The following is a 23,727-nucleotide window of genomic DNA, read 5'->3' on the forward strand; positions in this document are numbered from 1 at the left end:
AATAATAATAATAATAATAATAATAATAATAATAATAATAATAATAATAATCATCATCATCATCATCATCATCATCATCATCATCATCATCATCTGGGTGGAGAGTCCCTGCCTCAAGTGGAGAGGTTCAAGTATCTTGCGTCTTGTTCATGAGTGAGGGGAGGATGGAGCGTGAGATTGACAGGCGGATCGGTGCAGAGTCGGCAGTCATGCGGTCGCTGTATCAGACCATCCGTTGTGGTGAAGCGGGAGCTAAGTCGAAAGGCACAGCTCTTGATTTACCGGTCAATCTACGTTCCTACCCTCACCTATGGTCATGAGCTTTGGGTAATGACCGAAAGGACAAGATCGCGGATACAAACGGCCAAAATGATTTTCCTCCGCAGGGTGGCTGGGTGCTCCCTTAGAGATAGGGCGAAGAGCTCCGTCGCATAGGAGTAACTCAGAGTAGAGTCGCTGCTCCTCCATGTCGAGAGGAGCCAGCTGAGGTGGCTCGGGCATCTGCTCCAGATGCCTCCTGGGCGCCTCCCTTGGGAGGTGTTCCGAGCATGTCCCACCGGAAGGAAGCCTCGGGGAAGACCCAGGACACGCTGGAGGCACTATGTCTCTCGTCTGACCTTTGAACACCTCTTGGTCCCTTCAGAGGAGCTTGAGGAATTGTAAGGGGTTAAGGAAGTCTGGGAGTCTCTGCTCAGACTGCTGCCCCAGCGATCCGGCCCGATAAGTGGAAAAAAATTGATGGATAATAATAATACTCAAAGTTGTTTTACAATTTAGTGCATTGTTCATTCACCCCATACCCGCTGGTTAGATACTGTTGTAGCCATAGTTGCCCCGGGGCAGACTGACAGAAGTGAGGCTGCCAATCTGATCACCACTAACACTAACGCACACACCACTTTCATGCTAGGCAATGCAGGTGAAGTGTCTTGCCTAAGGACACAATGCCACTTTATACCACTGGCGTCCCATTGTGACACCTGATCTGATTTTACCAGCGGTCTGCCATCCAAGTACTACACAGGCCCAGCCCTGCTTAGCTTTTGAGATCTGACGAGAGGAGGTTTGGCCATAGAAATACTTGTTCCAGTTCCAGTAGAAGCTGGAAACTATTTTTCACAGATTTTTCAAAAGGAGTTGAGCCATGTGTGGACTTTGAGCTCATACTATGTGCTGGTTTTAGGATTACTGATTACTCATGTGTTATTTTTATGTTAATATGACACTTGGCCCCATTTTGGACCAAAATATGGGCCACAAGAGGACCTTAGTCACCGAATGTCAACACTGCCTAACTAACTAAAACATTAAGCTTCATTCCTGTAGTCATCTGCCCATCCCTCCAAGATGTCTATTCTGTAAATCATCTGTGCGAAACACATGTTGCCAGTGTAATGCCCCTGCCTGAGCAGGTTTTATCTGCTCTCTAGTCTAAATCTCTAATATTAGTCTAGTCTGACTATGTCAGGTTTACAGATCCTTGCATTTCTCAGTGGTCTGGCTGGTCTCGGGGCTTCTTTTGCTGCCACTGTGTCAAATGAATGGCGGGCGACAAGCAGGGCGTCCTCGGTAATCACGGCCACCTGGGTGCTGCAGGGGTTGTGGAACAACTGTGCTGGGAATGCCATTGGAGCTCTGCATTGCCGGCCCCATCACACCATCCTCAAGCTGGAAGGTAAGGCAAACACACAACTGCTTTTACAGAGATGGATACATTATCACCCTCAAACATGTCCACAGTATTATCATCTGTAAAACACATATGGAAGTGACAATATTGACCAACTTTAGCTGCAGACTGCTCTCACTACAGTAAAGTTTCACAGATAAATTTCTGTAAAAACTAAAAACATTAACTAAGTAAACGTAATATAAATGTATTTAATTTGTATTGTATTTGTATTATTTATGCATATATTTTCTATTCTGTTACCTATAAGCTATACAGTAGGCTATTTCAAGTAAAAAAAAGTCTTAAAAGCAAAGTCTATAGCCTGATCTGGACATCATAATAAAATATGAATTCAATCATATTAGTTACTGCATAGTTGTAATATTTCCTGTTTCCAGCACTATGGCTCCATCTGATGGTGGGTTGCTGTGCACAGAATCAGACTGTATCTGACTGTATATCTGTATAACTGTGGATAAAAATATTATGTATTAACATAATTATCACATCATTATCTCTTAAATGCTTTAGATCAATTCTTGTATTTTCAGTTATAAAATATAGTATATTGCAATGAACAAAATGCACATATTGTCAGTTTTTCTGATCTATGTTATAATGTTCAAAAACATGGAGTTTTTTTTTTACACAAACACCAAACATATATTTAGATGAAGTTCTCCTCTCAAACAGACCATTCCATACACCTTCATTGGAATAATTTGGATGATTTCAGCTCTGGAATGAAATAAAGGTAAAAGATAGCTGTCATCTTGCAAACTACCACATGGCTTAAAGCTCACAAGAGTCAATTTTGCCTACTATAGAACGTTTAAATATGATCCACTATATGCTGTAAATAAGTAATCACTCCATGTGAGGTTGAAGCAACTGCTCTGTATTAGTCAGAAGTGAGGTGGAAGTGCACAGTGTCTGTTAGAAAGTAACATATTGACTGACTTCACTGTTTCTCTGTACGAGAAGCCCACTGAGCATGTGTATCTTTTTAACTCTTACACAGTGACGTCACATGAACCCTTCCAGTGACGTGTAATGAGTCAGGGCCCAAACTCCACCCAGCCCAATATAAGCGTCCATAACACATTAACTATAAATCACATCCTATTCATTCAACTAGCACTGCTGAGCTTCTCAACTGATACTGGTAGGGCACCCCCGGTTTACTTTAGCTCCCCACCTTGATTTAACAGCATGTTCCAGGAGATCTTGGCCTTCATTTTGACAACTTCAGGCTGGGTTCTGGTCTCTTCCACTTTACCCACGGACTATTGGAAAGTATCTTCGATTGATGGGACAGTAATCACCACAGCCACCTTCTGGTCTAATCTATGGAAGACGTGTGTCACTGATTCTACAGGAGTCTCCAACTGCAAGGACTTCCCTTCAATGCTGGCCTTGGATGGTCACTATTACTTTTCCTTTAATTATTTATTTAATATGGTATTTTAATACACTTTGTGTTTCATCTAATGCTATTTGGACTTCACAATATGTTACGCTAATCTCACAGAAAATACTTCTAGAGTTATATCTGTTTCTTTGGTTGCTAACAGATTTCCCGCTTCTTGTCCTTTACAGCTGTTAATTATATTAATCTATGCTGAATGCACAATGTTGTGGTTGCCATCTGAATCGTTAATATCAAAAACTATTACAATGCATCAGAAATATTAACTTTATTAACATTGGGCGTGAAGGTCAAGGATTCTACAAAAAGAATACATGTAAAAAGGGTGAGCTATGAAATCTTAGATTTAAAAAAAAATATGTTCAAAGATAGTTTTATTATTTCATAGGCCAACAGTCATTATCATTAGTACAATTAACTATAGTATCTACTGTACGACTACTTTTGCAACCTAATCTTGCAAAAATAATAAATAAATAATAGCAAAAAAGAAGAAAAAGTAAACTAGTAATGAAAATGCTAAAATGTAACTAAAAACTGCAGTATCTACTAAACAATATTGGTTATTACAATTTTTCTATTTGTAATATCACTTTGTAAACCTCATTACAGTTTATAACTAATCCATGTAGTTCCAAAAGTCATGGAAGTTTATAATACATCATACCAAACAATAAGTTTTGATATATGTCTCTAAGAAGCCGCAACTTTAAATTGAGTCAATGTTTAGCCTTAGTTCTAGGAGGTTAATGGCTATAAAAGAGATTTACTGAGAACACCTCCGGCACTTTCTAGCACGGCTGACTAGTAACAAGGGTTAACTTCTGGGTAATATTTGGCTCAACAATCACATCCACCAGACCAAAAAACATTATACTTGCATGTGACAAATTAGTTCCCATAGTTGATGTCACCCCCAAGGTCGGTGGCTCCTATAGACAGGAAACACAAAAATGTTGTTAAATGAATACATGTCTTTTTAGTAGGTGGTCTGTCACCTGCTTGTTTTTATGGATATGTTATTGCTCTGCCTGGAATGTTACACAGTATGACTTTAAACAGCTCTATCTTACATTTATTCAATTACAAGTGGTTTTATAGCTCAAAAATACCTAGAAAAACAGGTATTCTGACAGTGAGCGGAGTTGCCTCTCCACAGATCTAACCAGTAAGTTTGTCTGGTTTGGTCTCCATGAAGATATAAAGGTTTAAGACCATATTGTGTAACATTCCAGACAGAGCAATAACATCATTTGACGGACACTACATCAGAAAAGTTATACAATGTACCTTTAACAACACATTTATGGTTGCAGGTTACATCCAAGCTTGCAGAGGTCTCATGATTGCAGCAGTCTGCCTGGGATTCTTTGGCTCGATATTTGCACTTGTCGGAATGAAGTGTACAAAAATAGGAGGAAGTGACCAGAATAAGGCCAGGATTGCATGTTTGGCTGGTGTAAGTTTCATCCTTAGTGGTAAGTAACTCAAATATTTCAAAATATTTCATAATTTCAATACTTGCATTTCAAAATTCATATTTTTTCCCCCTAGGCCTTTGCTCACTGTCGGCATGTTCCCTCTATGCCCACCGTATCACCTCAGAGTTCTTTGACCCAATGTTTGTGGCACAAAAGTAAGTTTTCTTGTTGCTAACTTGTTGAGGAGAAGTCTACAGTGTGTCCAAGTCTGTCGCACAGTATCTCTGTATTTCCCAGATATGAGCTGGGGGCTGCACTGTTCATTGGCTGGGCAGGATCTGTCCTCTGCATTCTGGGAGGCTGCATGTTCTGCTTCTCTATTGCAGGCTCTTTCAGCAAAAGGTTTGTTTAAAGAATACATATAATACTGCAAGTGATACTTTGCACAATTTGTTTTTATTTTACTCTTTAATGTTTTGCATGTTTCTATACTGTTTCTGTACAATTTTACTAGAAAGGCACTTTGGGCTGTATATATAATGTTTGCTTGCTTGATTGATTGATTGTTTGATTGTTTGAAGCCAACTGACATTATGAACAACTTTGTCACCAAGTTCATACAAGCTGAAAATCTAAAAATATGAGAGAATAAAAGTTACATTTTATAAAACATTTCTTGATAAAATGTGAAAGTATCATGGTAGTTTCCAACTCAGATAAAAAGATAACTAAATTACTTGTGTAACATTGAATCCATGTTTTTGTGTTGCAGTCACAGTCAGAGATCCTACATTTACAAGGGGACTGTCTCTCATGTGACTTCCTTTCCAAAGGGACAGGCACCAGGCTACACCAGACCTGCTCCTAAATACAGCACCTCCTCCAGGAACCAGGCCTTTGACAAAAATGAATATGTTTAATCAGTTGTTGATTTATACATGATTTTGATTTGTATAAATAATTGTTTTTATAATACAGGTTTTTACTTTTTATATAATAGGTATATGGAACTGTAATTTGTTGGGCTTTCTTGTCATCTACTCATAAAGATTTCAGTTTATTGTCTTAATATCATGCACTTAGATTTAAGAGTAAGATTTTGATAGGTTTATTTATACCAGATGCGCATTCGAGTTTTCAGTTGTCACTCAAAAGGAAAGGCTTTTTTTCTATTGCTTCTTTGTTGAAACATTTTATATATGATGTTAATAATGGTTGTACATTTGATTTGAAAAAACTTTTGGTGTTAAAGAATAGATTTGCAATCGCAATAAATGGACAGGAGAGGGCAGTAGTGTGTTTTTTTTTTTTTTCTACCTGTTCTGTTAGTGAGTGTGGGTGACTTTAATTTAGCTTCAGTGTTTTACCTTTTAACAAAATTTTCAGTACAATAACAATTCATAATTTCTCTGTAATATAAATTGTATTGTTAAAGGACTCATACCACACTATTTACTGATGATGCTGTTTCCTCATCAAAACGTACCTGGAGTTTTGTTTTGTTTCATTCACACTTGTTTAATACACAAACCCTGCATATTTAGGCTGAGCTCTTGTCTCAAACGGAAAACACACACCACCTTGTGATAGAGGAAGTGTTCCACTGTGTTTTTAAACTCCATACACCTTCACTACAATCATCTGGATAATTTCTGCCCTAGAATTTCCAATCTCTGAGAAAGAAAAGGTAAAAGGTAGAAGTTGACTTGAAAACTACCACTACTTGACATCACAAGGTGTAACAAAGCATTTTGAGCTTTGGAGATGTAGACAGACTAATAATGTGTGAATGAAACAAACCACAAGTCCGGGTATGTTTTTAATGAAGAACAACATTTTAACATGGCTAAGTTCACAAAAATCCATTTAGCGTAATATAGGACCTTTAAACTGACATATGAAGAGAAGAACAAAGAACTGTATGTGATATATTCTCTTATTTACCAATCCTGTCTTTAGGAGGTGTAGAGAGCTATCCACCTGAATCTTCAGTCATGTTTTGCAGTCCCCCATAATCTGTGGATAGAATGCAATGTAATTCACACAGTAATACTATAACAAAATTTAAGAAGCAACTCACAAAAAGTTTCAATAAATCTGAAGTGCTCTTCTTTTAAAAAAAATCTCCTCTTCAGATTTCAAAATGGCTTGCACCCGCTGGAGTAGATTATCCCGATAGGTTGGCACACTCCTGCATATTTACAGTCAACATGTGACTCAGTGCCCTCATCAACAGTGCTGACATATGAAAACACAACTCTATCCATCCATCCATTCTATGTCCAAATAAGAGCAAACCACCAAGGGAACAGACAGAAAGGTGCTTCATTTTGGACCTTACAATATAGTTTTTTACTTTTGTCTTAGCTATGAGAAAACGTCTAATTCAGATCTTTGGTTTCCTGGTCACATCGCTGGGATGGTTCTTTGTATTGTGCACTATGGCTATGGACTATTGGAGGATAAGTCAAATCGGGGGACAGGGAGGTTCCTATATTATTAAAGTGGCCTGGTACTGGTCCAACCTGTGGAAGGACTGTTTCACTGATTCTACAGCTATCACCAACTGCAGGGACTATCCTGTACTCTGGAGTGTTGCCAGTAAGTCTGTCCTGTGCATTGAGTTATTCTTCAAATAGTTTTACTGTGGTCCAGCAGAAGTGGAAAAAGTTACTGAAAATCTGGAAGTATTGTTACTTCAAATAAGAATGAGGATGAGACTGCATTGTTTATATTATATAGTATTTATATAGTGTAGTATTTTCTGCTATTATAATAAAAACACCATATGTTATCCAACATCTTCTATTAACCATACTCATAAAATGAATATAGCCACTATGCCTTATGTGACAGCAGTCTCTTGCTATCTTTTTTGCTACTTATTTAGACTTTATCATAACCATTTATATTCTTTACTCTTTGTTATTATAATATATTGTGATGTGTGAGCAAATATGTCCAAGTAATTTACCTTGTGGATCAATACATTTTGTCACTGCTCTTTTTTGTAGAAGAAAATTAACTTTTAATGTTTAGAATCACAAAAAACTCATTTATAATTTATGTACAAAAATCAACATAGTTTTCTTTCATTTTGTATTTTTTTTTTTTTTTGGCCAAAAGCTGGATAATATCTATCTATCTATGCGACTCTCTATATGACTATAAGTTAAGTAATTTTGTGTCTTTTTATCTCTGCAGCTTATGTCCAAGGAGTCCGGGGATTACTCATGTGTGGTTTGACTATTGCATTTTTCGCAGTAGTATTATGTTTTGTGGGGATGGAGTGCACTTATATCGGAGGATCTGAAGCAGTGAAAGATAAACTAGTTCTTGTTGGAGCTGTTTTCCATTTTGTTGGAGGTGAGTTTGGCACTCTTTGTTTCTGTAAATCTCAGAAATGTTTTGATCTGAATTCTTGGTAACAATAAAATTTCACAGGTGTTTCAGATATCTGTGCCTACTGCTTATACATAAACAGAGTTGCCAGGACCAGTTTTGCGGCAAGTTTAGCCCCTGGAGTGTTAAGGTATAGTAACTTGCATTCATTTAAAACACACAAACAAAGCAACCTTACTTGATATGATGTTCTTGGTGCATCCAGGTATGATCTTGGACCTCCCATTTTTCTTGGCCTGGTTGGATGCTTTCTTATCTACTTGGGAGCTGTACTGTATGCTGTCACTGTCTATCGTGTCATCTTCCCTAAAAGGTACCAGACAAATTATTCAAAAACTTCAAATATTTTCCACAAGTAGTTGATTAATACTACTCACCCTGCCCATATCTATGCCCATGATTTTTTTTTTTTTTTAATCATACTACACTCATTATTTTAAAGGGCCCATTTACAAACATGCCTGTTGTGTTTTGTTTCATGCACACAAGCTTAATACACAAATCAAGTATATTTAGGCTTAAGTACTTCTGTGAAAACACTTCCACCTTGTGATGTCATGTGGTAAAACAGGAAGTGCTCCACTGTGTTTTTAAAAACCATACACCTTCACGAGAATCATTTGGATGATTTCAACCCTGGGCTTTCTAATCTCTACTGAACTAAAAGTAAAAGGTGGTGGTAAACACTTCATGACATCACAAGGTGGAACACAGTATTTTGAGCTAAAGGATTACTTAAGCAGGTGCGAATGAAACAAAACATAACACCAGGTATGTTTTTGATGCGGTAACAACATTATAACATGACTTAAAGGTCACTAGAGTCAATTTGAAATGATCTTGAATGAGTATGGGACCAATGCATAACTTTACACTTGCAGTTTATGTAAGTTCCTTACCATATACCATCTCTGTCTTTCTTCTCTATACCTCATTGTATTACACTCACTACTTTTATGATCTTTCACAGAGAAGTGATAAATGTGTATGGGACCAACACATACGCTGCCCCCCGCTACAGAGGAAAATCCCTGTACACTGGGTACTACAAACCCTCCAGACAGTACGGATACTACGTGGGCTCAGGACTGTCGAGCAGTTCCAAGATCTCCATGTTGTCTCGCACCACGGAGAAGATCTCACAAAGGGACGCGTTTGTGTAGCTGCCTTATGAACATTTTATAACTTGTAAATATATATGTAAAATAAATAACAAAAAAATGAGTAGTAACTGGGGAATGTCAACTGCTCTCAACTGCTGAAGTATGCTATTGTAATGTACATTTTCGCAATTTTGCAGAACTCAGTCTGACTTTTGTTTACTGCTGTTGACTCAAATGAAAGGGAAAATTATGTAACTATGTTCTGCAGTGTGTTCTTAACGTTAAATTGTAATAGTAAAACAAAAAAGGTTGAAGTGTGTTGGTAAATTTCCTTTTGTGTAGATAAATAACATACCAGGAGTTGTGTTTGTTTCATTCACATGTTTAACACACAAACCCTGCATATTTAGGATGAGTTATTCTCTCAAACAGAAAACACTCCACCTTGTGATATCATGTGGCAATACACACATGTGGTAAGCATTTTGAGCTTTGGAGATGTAGACAGACTAATAATAGACAATTACTGAAATGTGTGTTAATGTTTTTGTGTAAATAACAACATGGCTTAAAGCTCACAAGAGTCAATTTTGCATAACCTAGAACCTTTAAACTGCAAATTACACTGGCCATAAATTATACCTCACAACTAGAACACGTCCACCATCATTTAATCCTCAAATAATTCCATATGACTGAAATAAAGTACATTCAACCATTGCTTTCTGAGGAACATTCATAAACCATATTTTAAAAAATAAAAAATATTTTAGGAAAAGATACCTGGAAGGCCAAACTCTATTGTGTGTCCTCCTATGTAAGCCTACTGAAATCTACACAGTTTAATTTGACAAATCTACATCATATATGCTCAGTGTGTATATCTTCATATGAAATATCTCTTTAACCCCACCATCCCTTTATTATCTGTTACCTTATCAGTCAAATCAAACAATATTTGCTTGGCTCTGTTTGTCTTTTGTGTTTTAAGACAACTTAGGAAACAGGAGTCAACCCAAAACACTACGTCTGCTGCAAATGCTGGATGTTATGTGAAACCATGCGGGTCGGCGTGTGGATGGCACAGGGACAACAACACAAGGTGCCCTTTACAAGAGAAGCCAATCAGAGTTTCGGGTGAAAACGTTCAGCCTTTTTCCACTTGTTTGTTTTGTAATTCAGCTTCTGAGGAGGGACTTTTGCTGAGCATTGTCATTATTGCTAAACAGAGTAGCTTATAGACCTGCTTACCCCCTCTCAGTCTAAACTAACTGCAAAAATGAAGTATAGGACGGTGGTTATGTACATGGAGATTGGATGCTTTGTGATATGTGTTGCGGGTTGGATCCTCGTCTGCTCTACGATGCCCACAGAAATCTGGACATGGTCTGAGGTGGACAGTATTGTACTTACCACTTCAAACTACTTCTCCAACCTGTGGAAGGACTGCATATCTGACTCCACCGGTGTGTCTGACTGCAAGGGAATCCCATCCATGCTTGCGCTCAACTGTAAGTAAAAGTATAGAGAATTTTTATTTTTTATATGGATATATTTTTTACTATTATTTTATTATTATGAAGTTTTTTGTTTTTTTTTAAATCTCTCTTTTTACCCTTTCATTTGAGTTGTGTCATGCTTTCTAGAACAGATAATCTGAAACTATAATGTTTTTTTAACTGTTATATTTTATTTTGCCTACATACTCTACCCCTCAATGTTATGCTCAAGAACTGAGATCAAAACCTGTAATATAAAGTAATTCTAAATAATGACATTCAAATTAATCACATAATCAAAAGAATAAAAAAGTGGTCAAGGAACTATAGGTAAAATAAAATATAAGTGTAATTTTTACACACTTGGTCACTTAAAATTACAAACAAAAAGTATAGAGGAAAAATACTTCATCTGTTGTTGTACTGAACTGTAAAATAAACATAAAATAAATATTTGAACTGTTTCTTTACATTCTAATTGTCATTTTACTATAGGGGATATTCACATGTGTCGTGCTCTCATCATCATCTCAATTATCTTGGCATTTTTCGGATCAATCTTGGTCTTAGTGGGCATGAAGTGCACTAAAATTGGAGGATCTGAGCTAGCAAATGCAAGGGTAAGCTTTGCTGGTGGAATGAATTTTCTTATTTCAGGTACGTAATGTGTGGACTCCAACAAAGCTCACTTTTATATACTGTGTGCTTATTATATGTATAATGTCTCGATTTTAGGGATGTGCTCTATGGTGGCCTTTTCATTTTATGGGAATAAAATAAGATCGGAATTTCAGGATCCAACTTTCAGAGCACAAAGGTATAAACAAAAATAAGACATAATGAAAATCTTGTATTTGTTGTCTAATTGATGTGTGCTTGCGTTGCCAGGTTTGAAATAGGAGTTGGTGTGTTCGTTGGCTGGGGAGGCTCCACTCTACTTGTAGTTGGAGGTCTTCTTATCAGTATTTTTTTAGGAAAAGAAGGTTGCCGGTCCAGGTATTCTATTCTAATCATTCGATTTCTATTATTCTATTCTAATTAAGTCATTTATATTGTCTGGATGTTTCACTAACTCAATATTTACCCCCCAACAGCTCAGAGAGGTACCCTGTCTTCCCGTTGCCGGATGCCTACACCGTTGTCCCCACAAGAAAGAGCGTGGTGTCCTCTGCTCGGTCGGTGGTGACGCAGAGCCGAAAATCAAGGGTCAGCAGCAGTGACAGCAGAGCCAGCAGCATATCTGGGATCAGTAGTGTCACAAAGACAACAGCCACAAACTCATATGTGTGATAAAGGTTAAAGAGCTTTCAAACTCCTATGTGGATTTACTGTTGTTACATTACTTTATAGGGATGTAACGATATCCAAATCTCAAAATATGATATTATCACAATATGCATCTTGCGGTACAATATTTATTGCGATATTTTGAAGAGGCTAATATAATTGTAGATGGATATTTTTTTTTGCTTTTAAAATACCTTTACAAGATTTTTGTGTGAATTATTACCGTCATAACCCCAAGAATTCAAGTAAAAACATATCTCTTCATTTTGTCTGCACTGAAATGAATCATGGGATATGTAGTTCCCTACATTTATAAGCTGTTGCTACTGTAAAAACATGCATTTAAGCAAAGGAACTTGTGATTTCATATATTGTGAGAGCACACGATATTATTGTGAGACTTTTGACGATACGATATCACAATATTTCGGTTATTGTTACACCCCTATTAATTTATGGTCAAAACGTCTAATCACATGACACAATAGTACAAAAGTAAAAATGTAATTGTAGACCATTCCATGTTTTACTGGATGTTCACAGTAACCAAACTTACCAATGGCTTTCATATGGAGTATTTATTGTTGTTTCTTTGTCATGTATGTCCATATAACAACTTTAGCAACCTTTTGTTTATGTGCAGGCTTATAAAGATCTACTCCTTATATCCTTGCCATGAAAAGGCATTGGAAAGTTGTAACTGTATTTTTAATTCACAGGGAAAAGCAATAAAAACATAGAACTGGTAGCATTAATGATATCTTATTGCCTTGTCATAATTAAACAGATACAGGTCTACAAGCGTGCAATTAAAAGTTTGCCCTCTCAATTCAGCCATGTCTGTACTGGGTGTTGCAGCTGTGTAAGCCCTTATGAAGTTTGACGCCTAAACCACCATTGTAGCTGGAACCAGATATGAATCAAGGCATATGCGGTTGGGATTTACATAAACAATAATAATACAATGTAGTACTGTTCAGTTGAGTCACGCACACCTTGCGCACTCGCATGGTGGATGTCTCTTGTGCTGCCGTGGCTCCTCTCTGTTGAACCAATGGACAGGGGCGGGACTTTCCACGCGGTTCAGCCAATCACTGCGCCCCACGACCGGTTGGCTGAGGTCGGCTTCACCAGAGACGCTCCTCCGACAGGGAACTCCGAGCCAGTGCTGCTGTTAGCTGTCAACACATGGGACATTTGGAGAAACTTAATGACAGGCGAAACATTAGCCAAAATTTATATTGATCTACTTTGTAATACGTAGCGACAACGTGCGTCCCCGTGTTTACTGTTAAGTATGGTGTCCATCGGCCATGTAGCCCACAAGATAGTGAATTATATCCCATATCTTCTTGTTTTGATTGACATGAGGTATCAAGGTAAGGAAGTAGATTTTTGTAAAAACTATGTAACTCTTTTATAAAACGTGCTCTTGAAACCTTTATATACAGTCAAAGCTTGAAACGCAAAACGTGTTAGCAACTTTTCGAAACTTTGGCTAGCGCTAAACCTTATCCAATCAGTTTATCAATAATATGTTCTGATATTTCTGATCAATTAGCTGTCTCCAATCTCGTGAGGAGTAACATTACCTGCTATGATTAAGAATTATGGTTAATTATCCAACAGACTCTAATGCAGGGTTAAAGTTTACTGACCTTTCCTGACGCTTTATTTAGCCACATCTTTATTGTTTTTTCATCACGACAGTAAGAACCACTTTACGATATTTTTTCCCATGCTGTTATCAAGGATCTATTAAAAGGGTCTATTGAAAGGATCTATTGAAAGGATCTATTAAAAGGCTGCTATCCTGCCATCTCTGTCTGTCCTGCTCATGGTCCTGCTGTTAACCGTGTGTTGTAGCCTCAAAAGGTGCAGACTGTAATACCATATGGCTAAAGATGGGGGCCAAACACTTAAACCAATACTAAAGTGCCTGTACTTTTGATGTGATTATCTTTAAACTATTGTAGTTCATATGCTAATACCAAATGTATTCCAAGTAAATTTATTCATATTTTATTATGACTTAAAACAGGCATATCCAAAGTATGGCCCCTAACCTTAAACAGTACTTTTTACTGCATGTTTCTGAAAATCTACCTTCATAAAGCCAATATCAAATATGTAGTGTGTTCTGTTGAGGATCTAAACATGGACAAAGGTTTGGTGGCTTATTCTAACCAAAAGCATATATTTGAATTATTCACTGTGACCACCTGTCTAGGGCACTCAATCGGCCCTTTGCGTTATCTGTGCTTTTACATGTGACCCGTGATGAAAAAAAGTTTGGACACCCCTGACTAAAAGGACCGACCTAGAACACACTGTTTCATAACACATCCATACAGTTATATATAGCTATGATAAATTATTATATTGTGTCTCTCTCTAGGAGTCAAATCTGGCAGTGTTGACAATCACATGGAGATGGGTAAGAAGCTGCTTGCTGCTGGACAGCTTGCGGACGCCCTGTCTCATTTTCATGCAGCTGTAGGTAAGAAAGACTTCATGCGCAGGATAATATTTATGCCTTTTCAACATATCACTCACCAAATTGTGTTTTTACCAGATGGCGATCCAAAGAATTATTTGGCTTACTACAGAAGAGCAACTGTCTATTTAGCTATGGGCAAATCAAAGTCAGCTTTACCTGATCTGGCCAAAGTTATTGAGCTCAAGCCAGACTTCACTTCTGTAAGTTTCTCTTTTCAGTAAACACTCTCAGTGTTGCTTAACATTGTATTGCACGTAAATTCAGTGCTGATATAATCTGTTGTTACTACTAATGGAAATGCAAACATTAAGACTCCACCCTACTTAAAGCATCTAAAATATGACAGATAGAAATGTGTTGAAAAAATAGGTCATTTACCAGCTGTAATGATGTGTGTTTATCTGCTACGTTCTCCCATCAGGCACGGCTACAGAGAGGAAACCTGCTTTTGAAACATGGAAAACTAGATGAAGCGGAGAGCGACTTTAAGAAAGTGGCAAGTCTAAAAATAACATCTTGAAACTTTTTGAGAACAGACAGGATAGACATGAACTCCAGGAAGTAAACACCACCAGAAGGTGTCACTGTTGATCTGCAAACCAACTTTAATGATCTTCTTGCATCAATTTCTAAATAATACTTTTTTCTTATTTAATAGACAGTGGGTTGTTAATGTAATCTTAATTTTGTATTTGAACAGTTTTTAAATATCAGTTCTATCTCTAATGTTTTTAACTATGCCTATTAGGATCAATCTTTTTATACTCTTTAACATAGTAGTTTAACATGAACTGCTTTCAAAACACTCAGTGCAGTGTCAAGAAGCCTATATTCGGGAATATAGGACTAAGGTACCAATTGGAACAAAGCAGATTTATAAATGATAGCCATGACTCTACTAAATAAACATTTAGAGAAAGAAATGTGGAGGAGAACTCAGAGAGGTCATCCAGAATATCATGAGATCTGACCGGTAGTGCCCAGTTTTTGCCTCATCATCAACCTTGTAATTACTCTGGGCAATGCCTCACAAGTATACGCTTTCCATTGCTGTCCATCTCAATAACTTATGTCTTATGCAAGGTCCTCCAGGTTAAATACACAGAAAAACATGTTGCAATTGCCCAAATTTACAGATCTATAAAACATTTCTTGTGGTGTTTCAGTTGAAGTCCAACCCCAGCGAGAAAGAACAGACAGAAGCACAAAGTCTGCTGCAAAAATCTGATGAAATTCAGAGGCTCACAGCAGAGGCACATCGGAGCTTTAAGAACAAGGACTATGTGACTGCTGCATCCCAGCTTGACACCATCATTGAAGTAAGAGATGTTCCTTAATTTTCCAAAACTTAAAGTGCCTATGACAGGTTGGACTGCTTATTTTACTAAAACACACTTAAGATCATTATATTGACGATTTTCCAAAAGGTTTTACATTTGACCATTTTTCCGGTTTAAAATTTTACTTCCTGGTTGGAAATCATGACATCTCGCTAGGGAACTCCATTATTTTACCTAGCAACCATGTAGTATACTGGGCCAAAACTCATCTAATGTATACAGATTTTAATATTTGACCAAATCAAATTTAAGAAAACACCATTATTTTCTTGAAAAAATATGGGGGAAAATTGTGTTTCTTGTATGTAAATTATGTCATACTTTTGGATGGTATTCTCCCAGTGTGACGTCATCAGTACGCAACTTTCTAAAACAGAACTCTCTACTTCCTGTAATTTTCAAGAAACTTTTCAACTTTTTTCTCCACAAATTGCTTCTTGATTTGTGTAAAACAATAATTTATATTTACAACAGGTATTATCCCACCATATTACTTCAAAATTTGGGAATCATCAGAACCTTTCATGCGCACTTTAAGTTGGAGTCGCTAACAATTTGTTTTACAAGAGTAGCATTATTTAATGTCCATGTTGTTATAGACCTGTGTTTGGGATGCCAACTCTCGTGAGATGCGAGCCGAGTGCTTTATTCAGATGGGAGAGATGTGGAAAGCCGCCACAGACCTAAAAGCAACATCTAAATTAAAGAGTGACAATACACAGGCCTTCTACAAACTCAGCACCATCTACTATAACCTCGGAGACCACGAGCTGTCCCTCAAGTGAGTGCTGTTTGGCTATTCAATTGAAATCTTGTCTCTATCTGTTTTCAATCCGATGAGTGCCATGTTGAAATTGGATGGTTGAGAATAACACAATTTTTAAAGTAAAGCACTCTTAAACTCTTGTAAATGAAGTTAATAGTGATGTAAGCTATTTTCTGCAAATCAAACTGATGTCCAACTTACAGGTGGACCATATATACAAATTCTTAATGCAAATGGTTATTTTATAATGATATTTTATATGCAAAACTAATAAAAATCATGAAGAGTTCATTAAGATAGGAAATAAGATCTACCTTTCTTCTTCCACAATGGGGAAATTACAACATTGTTCAAGTTAAAATGGTCGATATCGCCCTCCACTAGACCTAACTAGTTTTTTTTTTGTTCGGAGCTTGTTTTGTACCTGTCTTGGATTATTAAATAAAAGCTCTGCCTCATTGGATCAAAAAGAACAAAAGAAATATACAAAAAGAGCTAAACTAAAGCATCAAACTAAAATAGTACAAATATTTTAAATGTGATTATATCGTATATCCATCAACTTAATCTATATACCACAGATTCTTTCCTGTAAGACATTTTGTAATTGAATTATGAAAAAAGGTGGGGTTAAGTAAGTTTTTCCTTCCTTCCACTCCCTTTTGGACAATTTACAATTAGTTGCTTGTCATGTAACTGGCCACCCACAATTTTTAATGTTGTATTTGACATTATACAAATTAAACTTGTATTTTCTGGTTTGCAGTGAGGTCCGTGAGTGTCTGAAGTTGGATCCTGATCACAAACAGTGTTACAGCCATTACAAACAGGTCAAGAAGCTCAACAAACAAATCCAATCTGCAGAGGAACTCCTCAAAGAGCAGAAGTACGTGTGTGTGCGTGTTTGTGTGTGTGACCGCTCTGAGAAGTCTATACTTGTGTAAATATATTATACCATAGCCTCCGTGTACTCCGAATTGCATCAGCTGTAGACAGACCATATCTTTATCCTCAAGCAATTCGACATCTCTGCCTCACAAACAGCCATGCAAATCCCATCATGTAGTGAATGGGTGTCACTTTATATCTGGGATACATAACATTTCACATTAATTGGCTCAGAATATAGTATGATGGGTATATGGTGCAATGACAGTGTTTTTATTTTAGCTGCATAAAACTTGGCATATGTTATGACAATATTCTCTGTGGCTTTTTTGCATTAATAAATAAGTACTATAGAAACTTTAGAGGCAATTTAACTGACAGTTAGCTACACAGTTTTTGGTTGTTCATGTAGTAGTTGGTCTGTGAATCACTCTTGAAATAGGATAGAAAATAGATATTAAATAGAATAAGAAGTCATACACAATATGACATGCAGGATTTACTTTTTATAAATCAGAAATGTTTACAGAGTGTACATTTAAAACTCATCCAGGAGCAGAAGACTAAACCATGAGAGGCTAAACTAATAGAGGAATCACTAGAATTTCACAACAAATTACAGTGTTCAAAGATGGTGGATAATAAGACAGGTTATGTTGTTTGCACATTATGTTGCTTAAATAATTGCAGTCTTTGCCATTTGCAAAATTGTTATTTCACTCCAGTCATGAATTAATCTTGCAACCCTAGTCATTAGTCATAGCTCACAGAAAATGGGAAAACGTTAATTTCCATTTCCACCATGCCCAGGTAAATGGACTGAGTCAACATCTAGAGTCAAACCGAAGCAATTTCAATATGCTGTGCAAGGATTGCTCTATCAAAAGACTTCATGAGTTTAATACTGGCTCTATCAAGTAAAGGTCTATCATTTTCAGATACACTAAACATTACTTGTCAGACCAGGCACTTGCTTACACAGTTTATATTTAAAGGGGTTGTATTATGTTACTTTCTGATTTGTTTTAATTTCAGCAAACACTCTGTTCCACTTTGTGATGTCATGTGGTAATACAGGAAGTGCTCCACTGTACTTTTAAACTCCATACATCTTCACTAGAATCATTTGGATCGTTTCATCTCTGCAATTGCCAATCTCTTCTGAACAAAAGATAAAAGGGAGCTATTAACTTGAAAACTACCGGTTCATGACATCACAAAGTGGAACAGAGCATTTTGGGGATGCAGACAGACTAATAATGCAGGATTACTCAAACATGCGTGAATGAAACAAAACACAATTTTGTGTATGTTTTTGATTAAGTAACAACATTCTATATGGTTTAAAGCTCATAAGAGTCCATTTTGCACATATAGCCCCTTAAACCCCTGTGTCATTCTTTATCAGGTACGAAGAAGCTGTTGAAAAATATGAGGCTGTGATGAAGACTGAGCCCAACGTGCATCACTTCACTCTCCTCGCCAAGCAGCGCATCTGTCACGCCCTGGTGAAGGTAAGACCCCTGGTGGCTGCCATATGATACACTTCAGCACAGAGAGTAACTATGGCCCTGTTTATGTCCCTGTGCGGTGTGCAGCAGGGCCAGCAGTCCAACAGAGCTGTGACAGTGTGCAGTGAAGCCCTGCAGTCAGAGCCAGACAATGTGTACACACTCAAGGACAGGGCAGAGGCTTATATACAGGAGGAGCTGTATGAAGAAGGTAGGTCCAATATGCAACATGTGGAAGTGTTTTTATGTGTCAAAGATAACAGACTCACTCAACACTAGGCTTATAATTATGATTCCTGTTTTTGTGCAACCTACCAGACAAAAGTTTGGACTCACCCTCTCATTCAACGTTGTTATACATATTTTTTTAATCGTAAAATTGCTATATAATTCCAGATATGATGTCCTCTGTGTGTGTATCAAAAATAGAAAGTAGTAAACATATAAAAAATAAAACATTGACATGTAAAGCTACATATTTATAATCCACATGTAGCCCTAGGTTTGGACTCACTTTCTCATTCAAAGTATGGCAGATTAGATGACAGTATAGGCAGGCACATCAGATCATTGTCTCAAATCCTTTAACAGCAAACGGATTAACTCAGAACAATGGCCTTTTGCAATAAATGCTTTCAATGTTATCAAGACAGATGTTGAAATCCATATGAATGCTGCAAGATTTTATCTGACAGTTATTTTACCATAAGCAGTTGTGTGCGGTTTTAACATCATGCATAAGCCTAGTAGTATCCAACTGTCAAAGAGTTTTGTAGCAATCTTTAAAGATATATGAAAATAAAAAAAATATATATGAAATTAAGAATCTTACTACTGACAATTTATACTTGCCAGGATGTATAGAAATTAATACTGGGACGCCTGAGGGATTGCACACACATTTGCCAGAATGTTTATTTTATAAAGCATTTAACTTTCAAATTCAAGCTTAACTCCATTCTACATAATATTAATTGTATTTCTTTGGTTGCCTTACAAAAAATGTCATTTATAAAAACACCACTAATATAAAAGCAATGCAGCTTTAGTCCATGTGTGAGGTAAAATTATAAAATAATATGTTTATTTTGTAATTCCAAATTAGTTTAAACGGGCTGGTCACAATGTACAGAGAACAGGTCTGTTCTAAATATTCAGCTACTCTTACTTTCCATACAAATTCTAGTATCCTTGAGGAAATTATATAGATTTGAATGTATTACTAAATACTAACTCGATTTAGTACTTTATAACCTACTATTGTCTGATTGTGTGCAAATTTCAGAATAAATATGCTGCAGTAGCCTGACACTAATGATGTACAGTGCAGTTAGCATCGCATTTGCACCAGAGGGCTGTTAGCTGTGGAACCAAAGCTCATTGGTGTGAACACATCAGCAGGTGGGGTGCCAGGCAAAGGCTTTTAAACTGTCAGGACCCATGGGTGTTTGCTTCACCCCACTACACCTTACAGGGTAAACAATCCTCAAAGCAAGTCAAACGTGCACACCCCAACAGCCCCGAGCCCCTGCCAAATGATCTGAAGGTTAGCTGGTTTACTGGCTGGTGGAATTGTGAAAAGTGCTTTTTTTGTTGACAGAAAAATTATAGACTTACAATGGAACTATTGAGAGTGTTAAGGATCTGTTTGCACAAAACACAACTGACATAATGTGCATTTCTGTTCATTTGCAGCCATTAAGGACTACGAGAGTGCTGCAAAGCTGAATGAAAATGACAGAGAAATCAAAGAAGGCCTGGAAAAAGCTCGGAGGTTGCTGAAACAGTCCCAAAAAAGAGATTACTATAAAATATTGGGAGTAAAAAGGTGAGTACCACATTACTTAGAGATATAAATCTCATATGTGCTCTAAATGTTGTGAGCTTTAAGCCATGTTATAATGCTGTTACCTCCTCAAAAACATACCTGGAATTGTATTTTGTTTCATTCACACATTCACATCTCCAAAGCTCAAAATTCTCTGTTTCACCTTGTGATGATAGTAAAAAGACAGTGGAGCACTTCCTGTATAACCATATGACATCATAAGCTAGAACAGAGTGTTTTCTGAGCAAAGAACTTAGCCTAAATAGGCAGGGTTTGTGTGTTAAATGAAACAAAACACAGTTTTGTGTGGCTAATTTATCCTCTCTGGCTGCAGGACCGCTCAGAAAAAGGAGATCATCAAAGCCTACAGGAAACTAGCTCAACAGTGGCACCCGGACAATTTCCAGGATCCAGAGGAGAAGAAGAAAGCGGAAAAGAAGTTCATAGACATCGCTCAGGCAAAGGAGGTCCTCACTAATCCAGGTAATACACTAATCAATCAAAAATAATTAAGTTCACATTTCCTTTTTCGATTTGGTACTTTGACATTGTGAACTTGTGCCATTGCAGAGATGAGAGAGAAGTTTGACCATGGAGAGGACCCAATGGACCCAGAGAGCCAGCAGGGACAAAACTTCCATCAGCACTTCTATGGCGGCTTTCCTGGATCTCAGGGATTTAACCCATTTGGGTCAGGAAATTTTCACTTCAAGTTTAACTTCAACTGATGAGCTGAACTTGGTGGATACTGGTAATTTTGTCCCTGTTGGAAAGGGAAAATATTGGACTGCTGTGCCTTGGCACATAAAGTGTTCAGCAATTGTGGACCAATGCGTGACCTCATTAAAGATGCTGAGTTGATTGAGACAATTCTGATTTTGTGAGGTGTTTGTGCCATGTGTGTCATGGGGAACGAAGTCACTGCCACTTTACACAAAGTGTAATGGTAAATTTCGGGTTGTACGTGTATTTTTCTATTTGTGAAGGTTTCTAAATAAGATCTATTTATGTACTTGAAATAAAAGTGTTAACAAATGTCTGAGTTGTATACACATGGTATCAAGAAAATTAAATCTACAGTAAAATAATATAAAAGGAAAGAATGGCATTCACAGCCTTTGTCAATCAATCCAGCACATGGACACCACAATTAAACATTGTAATGTTTTCTAGAAAAGATTTATTCTTTCCCAGCAGACCACAGTACAAACACTGGTATTTGACACAGCACAGTGAAGGATGAGTGCCCTGAGACCAGTTCTGCTGCACCTTTAACAGACTGATTCCACTGAGCAGCCATCTTATTCCTGAGATAAAGTACTGGTTCAAGCATAAATAACACATTTACAGACAAAGAAATGTAAACATTTTAATAAATTAAAATTACAATTTTGTAATCAGAATATTGAAAAAAAATTTCTGTGTGTGTGCATTTTTTTGTTTTTTTGAATTTTATTGAATGCTGTTTAAATCTTATTATAGTTTTTCAGTGCAGGAAATGGCCATTTCTAAGTTTTATTGATTCAACAATGTGCTTTTTTTAAAATGCATTTTCAGTAAAAGCCACACCGCCAACCAACACAGCGTGACATGTATAAAAATATGTACCCTCAGGATGAGGGTGTAACACTTGGTTTGGAAATGTCTTTAAGATTCACAGGTGCCCTGTGTGCAAATGATGCAGCCTCCTCGTGTACAGTATGACTCTGGCAGATACTAAAGTTCATCTTTGTGGATATCTGTAGCACAAGAGGAAACAGAAGAAGTGAGTACATTCATTTTGGACTAACTATAATGACAGTACATTAGTTTTGACACAAAACAGACCTTTTGTCCGTGAGGATGAGCCCTGCCTTTCTAATACTGTCTCCTGTTTCTCTTGGACTCCTCTCAGTAGCCGCTTGATCTCGTTGTCATATTCAACCCACTCAGGCACGATCCTGGCTGCTGCTGTGAGCTTGGGCTCCTTGGTCTTTGGGTTATTGCACTGTGAGAAACACAGACGAAAAGTATCAGTCAAACAATCACTGCCGTTTTGCACCAACCAGTCTAATCCCCAGCACTGTCTGTGGTGTGCATTTGGACCTAATTTGATTTCCCATTCTGTTAAAAGGACATTAGAGCATGTCTTGTGTCTGAATTACAAAGTGCTGTTCTAAACCACAATGAGACAATGCTTCCTATTCCAGTCGACTGGAGCCTATCCAGTAATTCTCTAAATTAGTTTAGGAGACTGCAGGATTGCTCCACAGTAGCTTCCTAAATGTCAAGTGCCTCATGTATGTTCACGGCTGAAAATGTTGCTATTGCTTTTCCATGCTGCAACTAACATGAAATACAATCAAAGTTTAAAAAGAGACACATATACGGCATGTAAAATCTTTATGTACTTTAAAGAGCCCATATTACGGTATGTTGTCTTCCGATCTATGTTATAATGCTGTTTCCTCATCCCAAACATACCTGGAGTTGTGTATTGTCTCATTCACACGTTTAAAACATTTCTTCTCTCAAATGGAGACCTTGTGATGCCATGTGGTAATACAGGATGTGCTCCACTGTGTTTTTAAACTCCATATGCCTTCACTAGAATCATTTGGACAATTTCAGGCATAGAATTGACTTGAAAACTATTACCTGATGACATCACAAGGTTGAACGGAGCATTTTGAGCTTTGGAGATGTAGACAAACTAATAATAAATGGTTTCTCAAATGTGTGAATGAAATAAAACACAACTTCAGGTATGAGGAGGTAACAACATTATAACATGGCTTTAACCTCACAAGAGTCAATTTTGAGTAATATATGACCTTTAAAAAAATATTACAAATGAAAAATAGAGTGAGCATTACGTCTATCAGTTGAAAAAAGTTGGGCTGTGTATTTTTGGCACTCACCAGATCTATAGTTTTGGCTGTTGTTTTGGACTTGTCATCACACCATGTCTCGCACCACAGCCACTCCTGCGGCAGAGACTTGATTGCTACCTGGTGGATCATGTTGTTTGGAAGATCCTAAAAATTACATGGCACAATTAAATTTCACTTTTCTCAATAAATAATTAATATAACAATTTAA

At 37.2% G+C, this 23,727-nt stretch overlaps 3 protein-coding genes and 1 long non-coding RNA gene across 7 annotated transcripts in view; 2 read left to right on the forward strand and 2 right to left on the reverse strand.

Annotated features, from left to right (window-relative positions):
- Nucleotides 1–1,383: 1,383 nt before the first annotated feature.
- On the forward strand, nucleotides 1,384–12,181 carry LOC110173205 (claudin-10-like). 2 transcript variants are annotated; one of them, XM_055157548.1, is made up of 7 exons: nucleotides 1,384–1,675; nucleotides 4,418–4,579; nucleotides 7,727–7,888; nucleotides 7,967–8,054; nucleotides 8,130–8,237; nucleotides 8,895–8,987; nucleotides 11,621–12,181. In XM_055157548.1, the coding sequence occupies exons 1-7, from the start codon at nucleotides 1,462–1,464 to the stop codon at nucleotides 11,814–11,816; spliced, it is 1,023 nt and encodes a 340-aa protein (XP_055013523.1). In that variant the 5' UTR covers nucleotides 1,384–1,461; the 3' UTR covers nucleotides 11,817–12,181. The 2 variants fall into 2 exon arrangements, with proteins under 2 accessions (XP_055013523.1, XP_055013488.1); XM_055157513.1 differs by lacking the exons at nucleotides 7,727–7,888; nucleotides 7,967–8,054; nucleotides 8,130–8,237; nucleotides 8,895–8,987; nucleotides 11,621–12,181 and adding exons at nucleotides 2,884–3,095; nucleotides 4,656–4,737; nucleotides 4,820–4,924; nucleotides 5,295–6,011 and having other exon boundaries at nucleotides 1,426–1,675.
- LOC129410148 (uncharacterized) lies at nucleotides 10,100–13,581 on the reverse strand. Its single transcript, XR_008632745.1, has 4 exons — nucleotides 13,472–13,581; nucleotides 12,809–12,991; nucleotides 11,611–11,766; nucleotides 10,100–10,536 (listed from the first exon to the last, which is right to left on the reverse strand). It is a non-coding gene; the product is annotated as an uncharacterized LOC129410148 (long non-coding RNA).
- dnajc3a (DnaJ (Hsp40) homolog, subfamily C, member 3a) lies at nucleotides 12,963–21,685 on the forward strand. Of its 2 annotated transcripts, none has more exons than XM_020939131.2 (12): nucleotides 12,963–13,192; nucleotides 14,212–14,313; nucleotides 14,389–14,513; nucleotides 14,735–14,809; nucleotides 15,480–15,632; nucleotides 16,253–16,434; nucleotides 17,186–17,305; nucleotides 18,716–18,821; nucleotides 18,909–19,029; nucleotides 20,514–20,646; nucleotides 20,981–21,129; nucleotides 21,217–21,685. In XM_020939131.2, the coding sequence occupies exons 1-12, from the start codon at nucleotides 13,111–13,113 to the stop codon at nucleotides 21,372–21,374; spliced, it is 1,506 nt and encodes a 501-aa protein (XP_020794790.2). In that variant the 5' UTR covers nucleotides 12,963–13,110; the 3' UTR covers nucleotides 21,375–21,685. The 2 variants fall into 2 exon arrangements, with proteins under 2 accessions (XP_020794790.2, XP_020794789.2); XM_020939130.2 differs by having other exon boundaries at nucleotides 12,965–13,192; nucleotides 18,906–19,029.
- Nucleotides 21,686–21,809: 124 nt separating this feature from the next.
- uggt2 (UDP-glucose glycoprotein glucosyltransferase 2) overlaps nucleotides 21,810–23,727 on the reverse strand; it is a 29,155-nt gene continuing 27,237 nt past the window's right edge. For both annotated transcript variants that reach the window (XM_055157236.1, XM_020939140.2), the window contains exons 38-40: nucleotides 23,547–23,663; nucleotides 22,474–22,633; nucleotides 21,810–22,385 (exon numbers count right to left, since the gene is read on the reverse strand). In XM_055157236.1, coding sequence (XP_055013211.1) covers nucleotides 22,363–22,385; nucleotides 22,474–22,633; nucleotides 23,547–23,663 — 300 coding nt within the window. In that variant the 3' untranslated portion in view covers nucleotides 21,810–22,362. The remainder of the gene's footprint in view (nucleotides 22,386–22,473; nucleotides 22,634–23,546; nucleotides 23,664–23,727) is intronic.

The sequence above is a fragment of the Boleophthalmus pectinirostris genome, unplaced genomic scaffold (assembly GCF_026225935.1).
Source record: "Boleophthalmus pectinirostris isolate CB_2022bp ecotype Guang Dong unplaced genomic scaffold, ASM2622593v1 HiC_scaffold_1, whole genome shotgun sequence".
Lineage (NCBI taxonomy): Eukaryota > Metazoa > Chordata > Actinopteri > Gobiiformes > Gobiidae > Boleophthalmus > Boleophthalmus pectinirostris.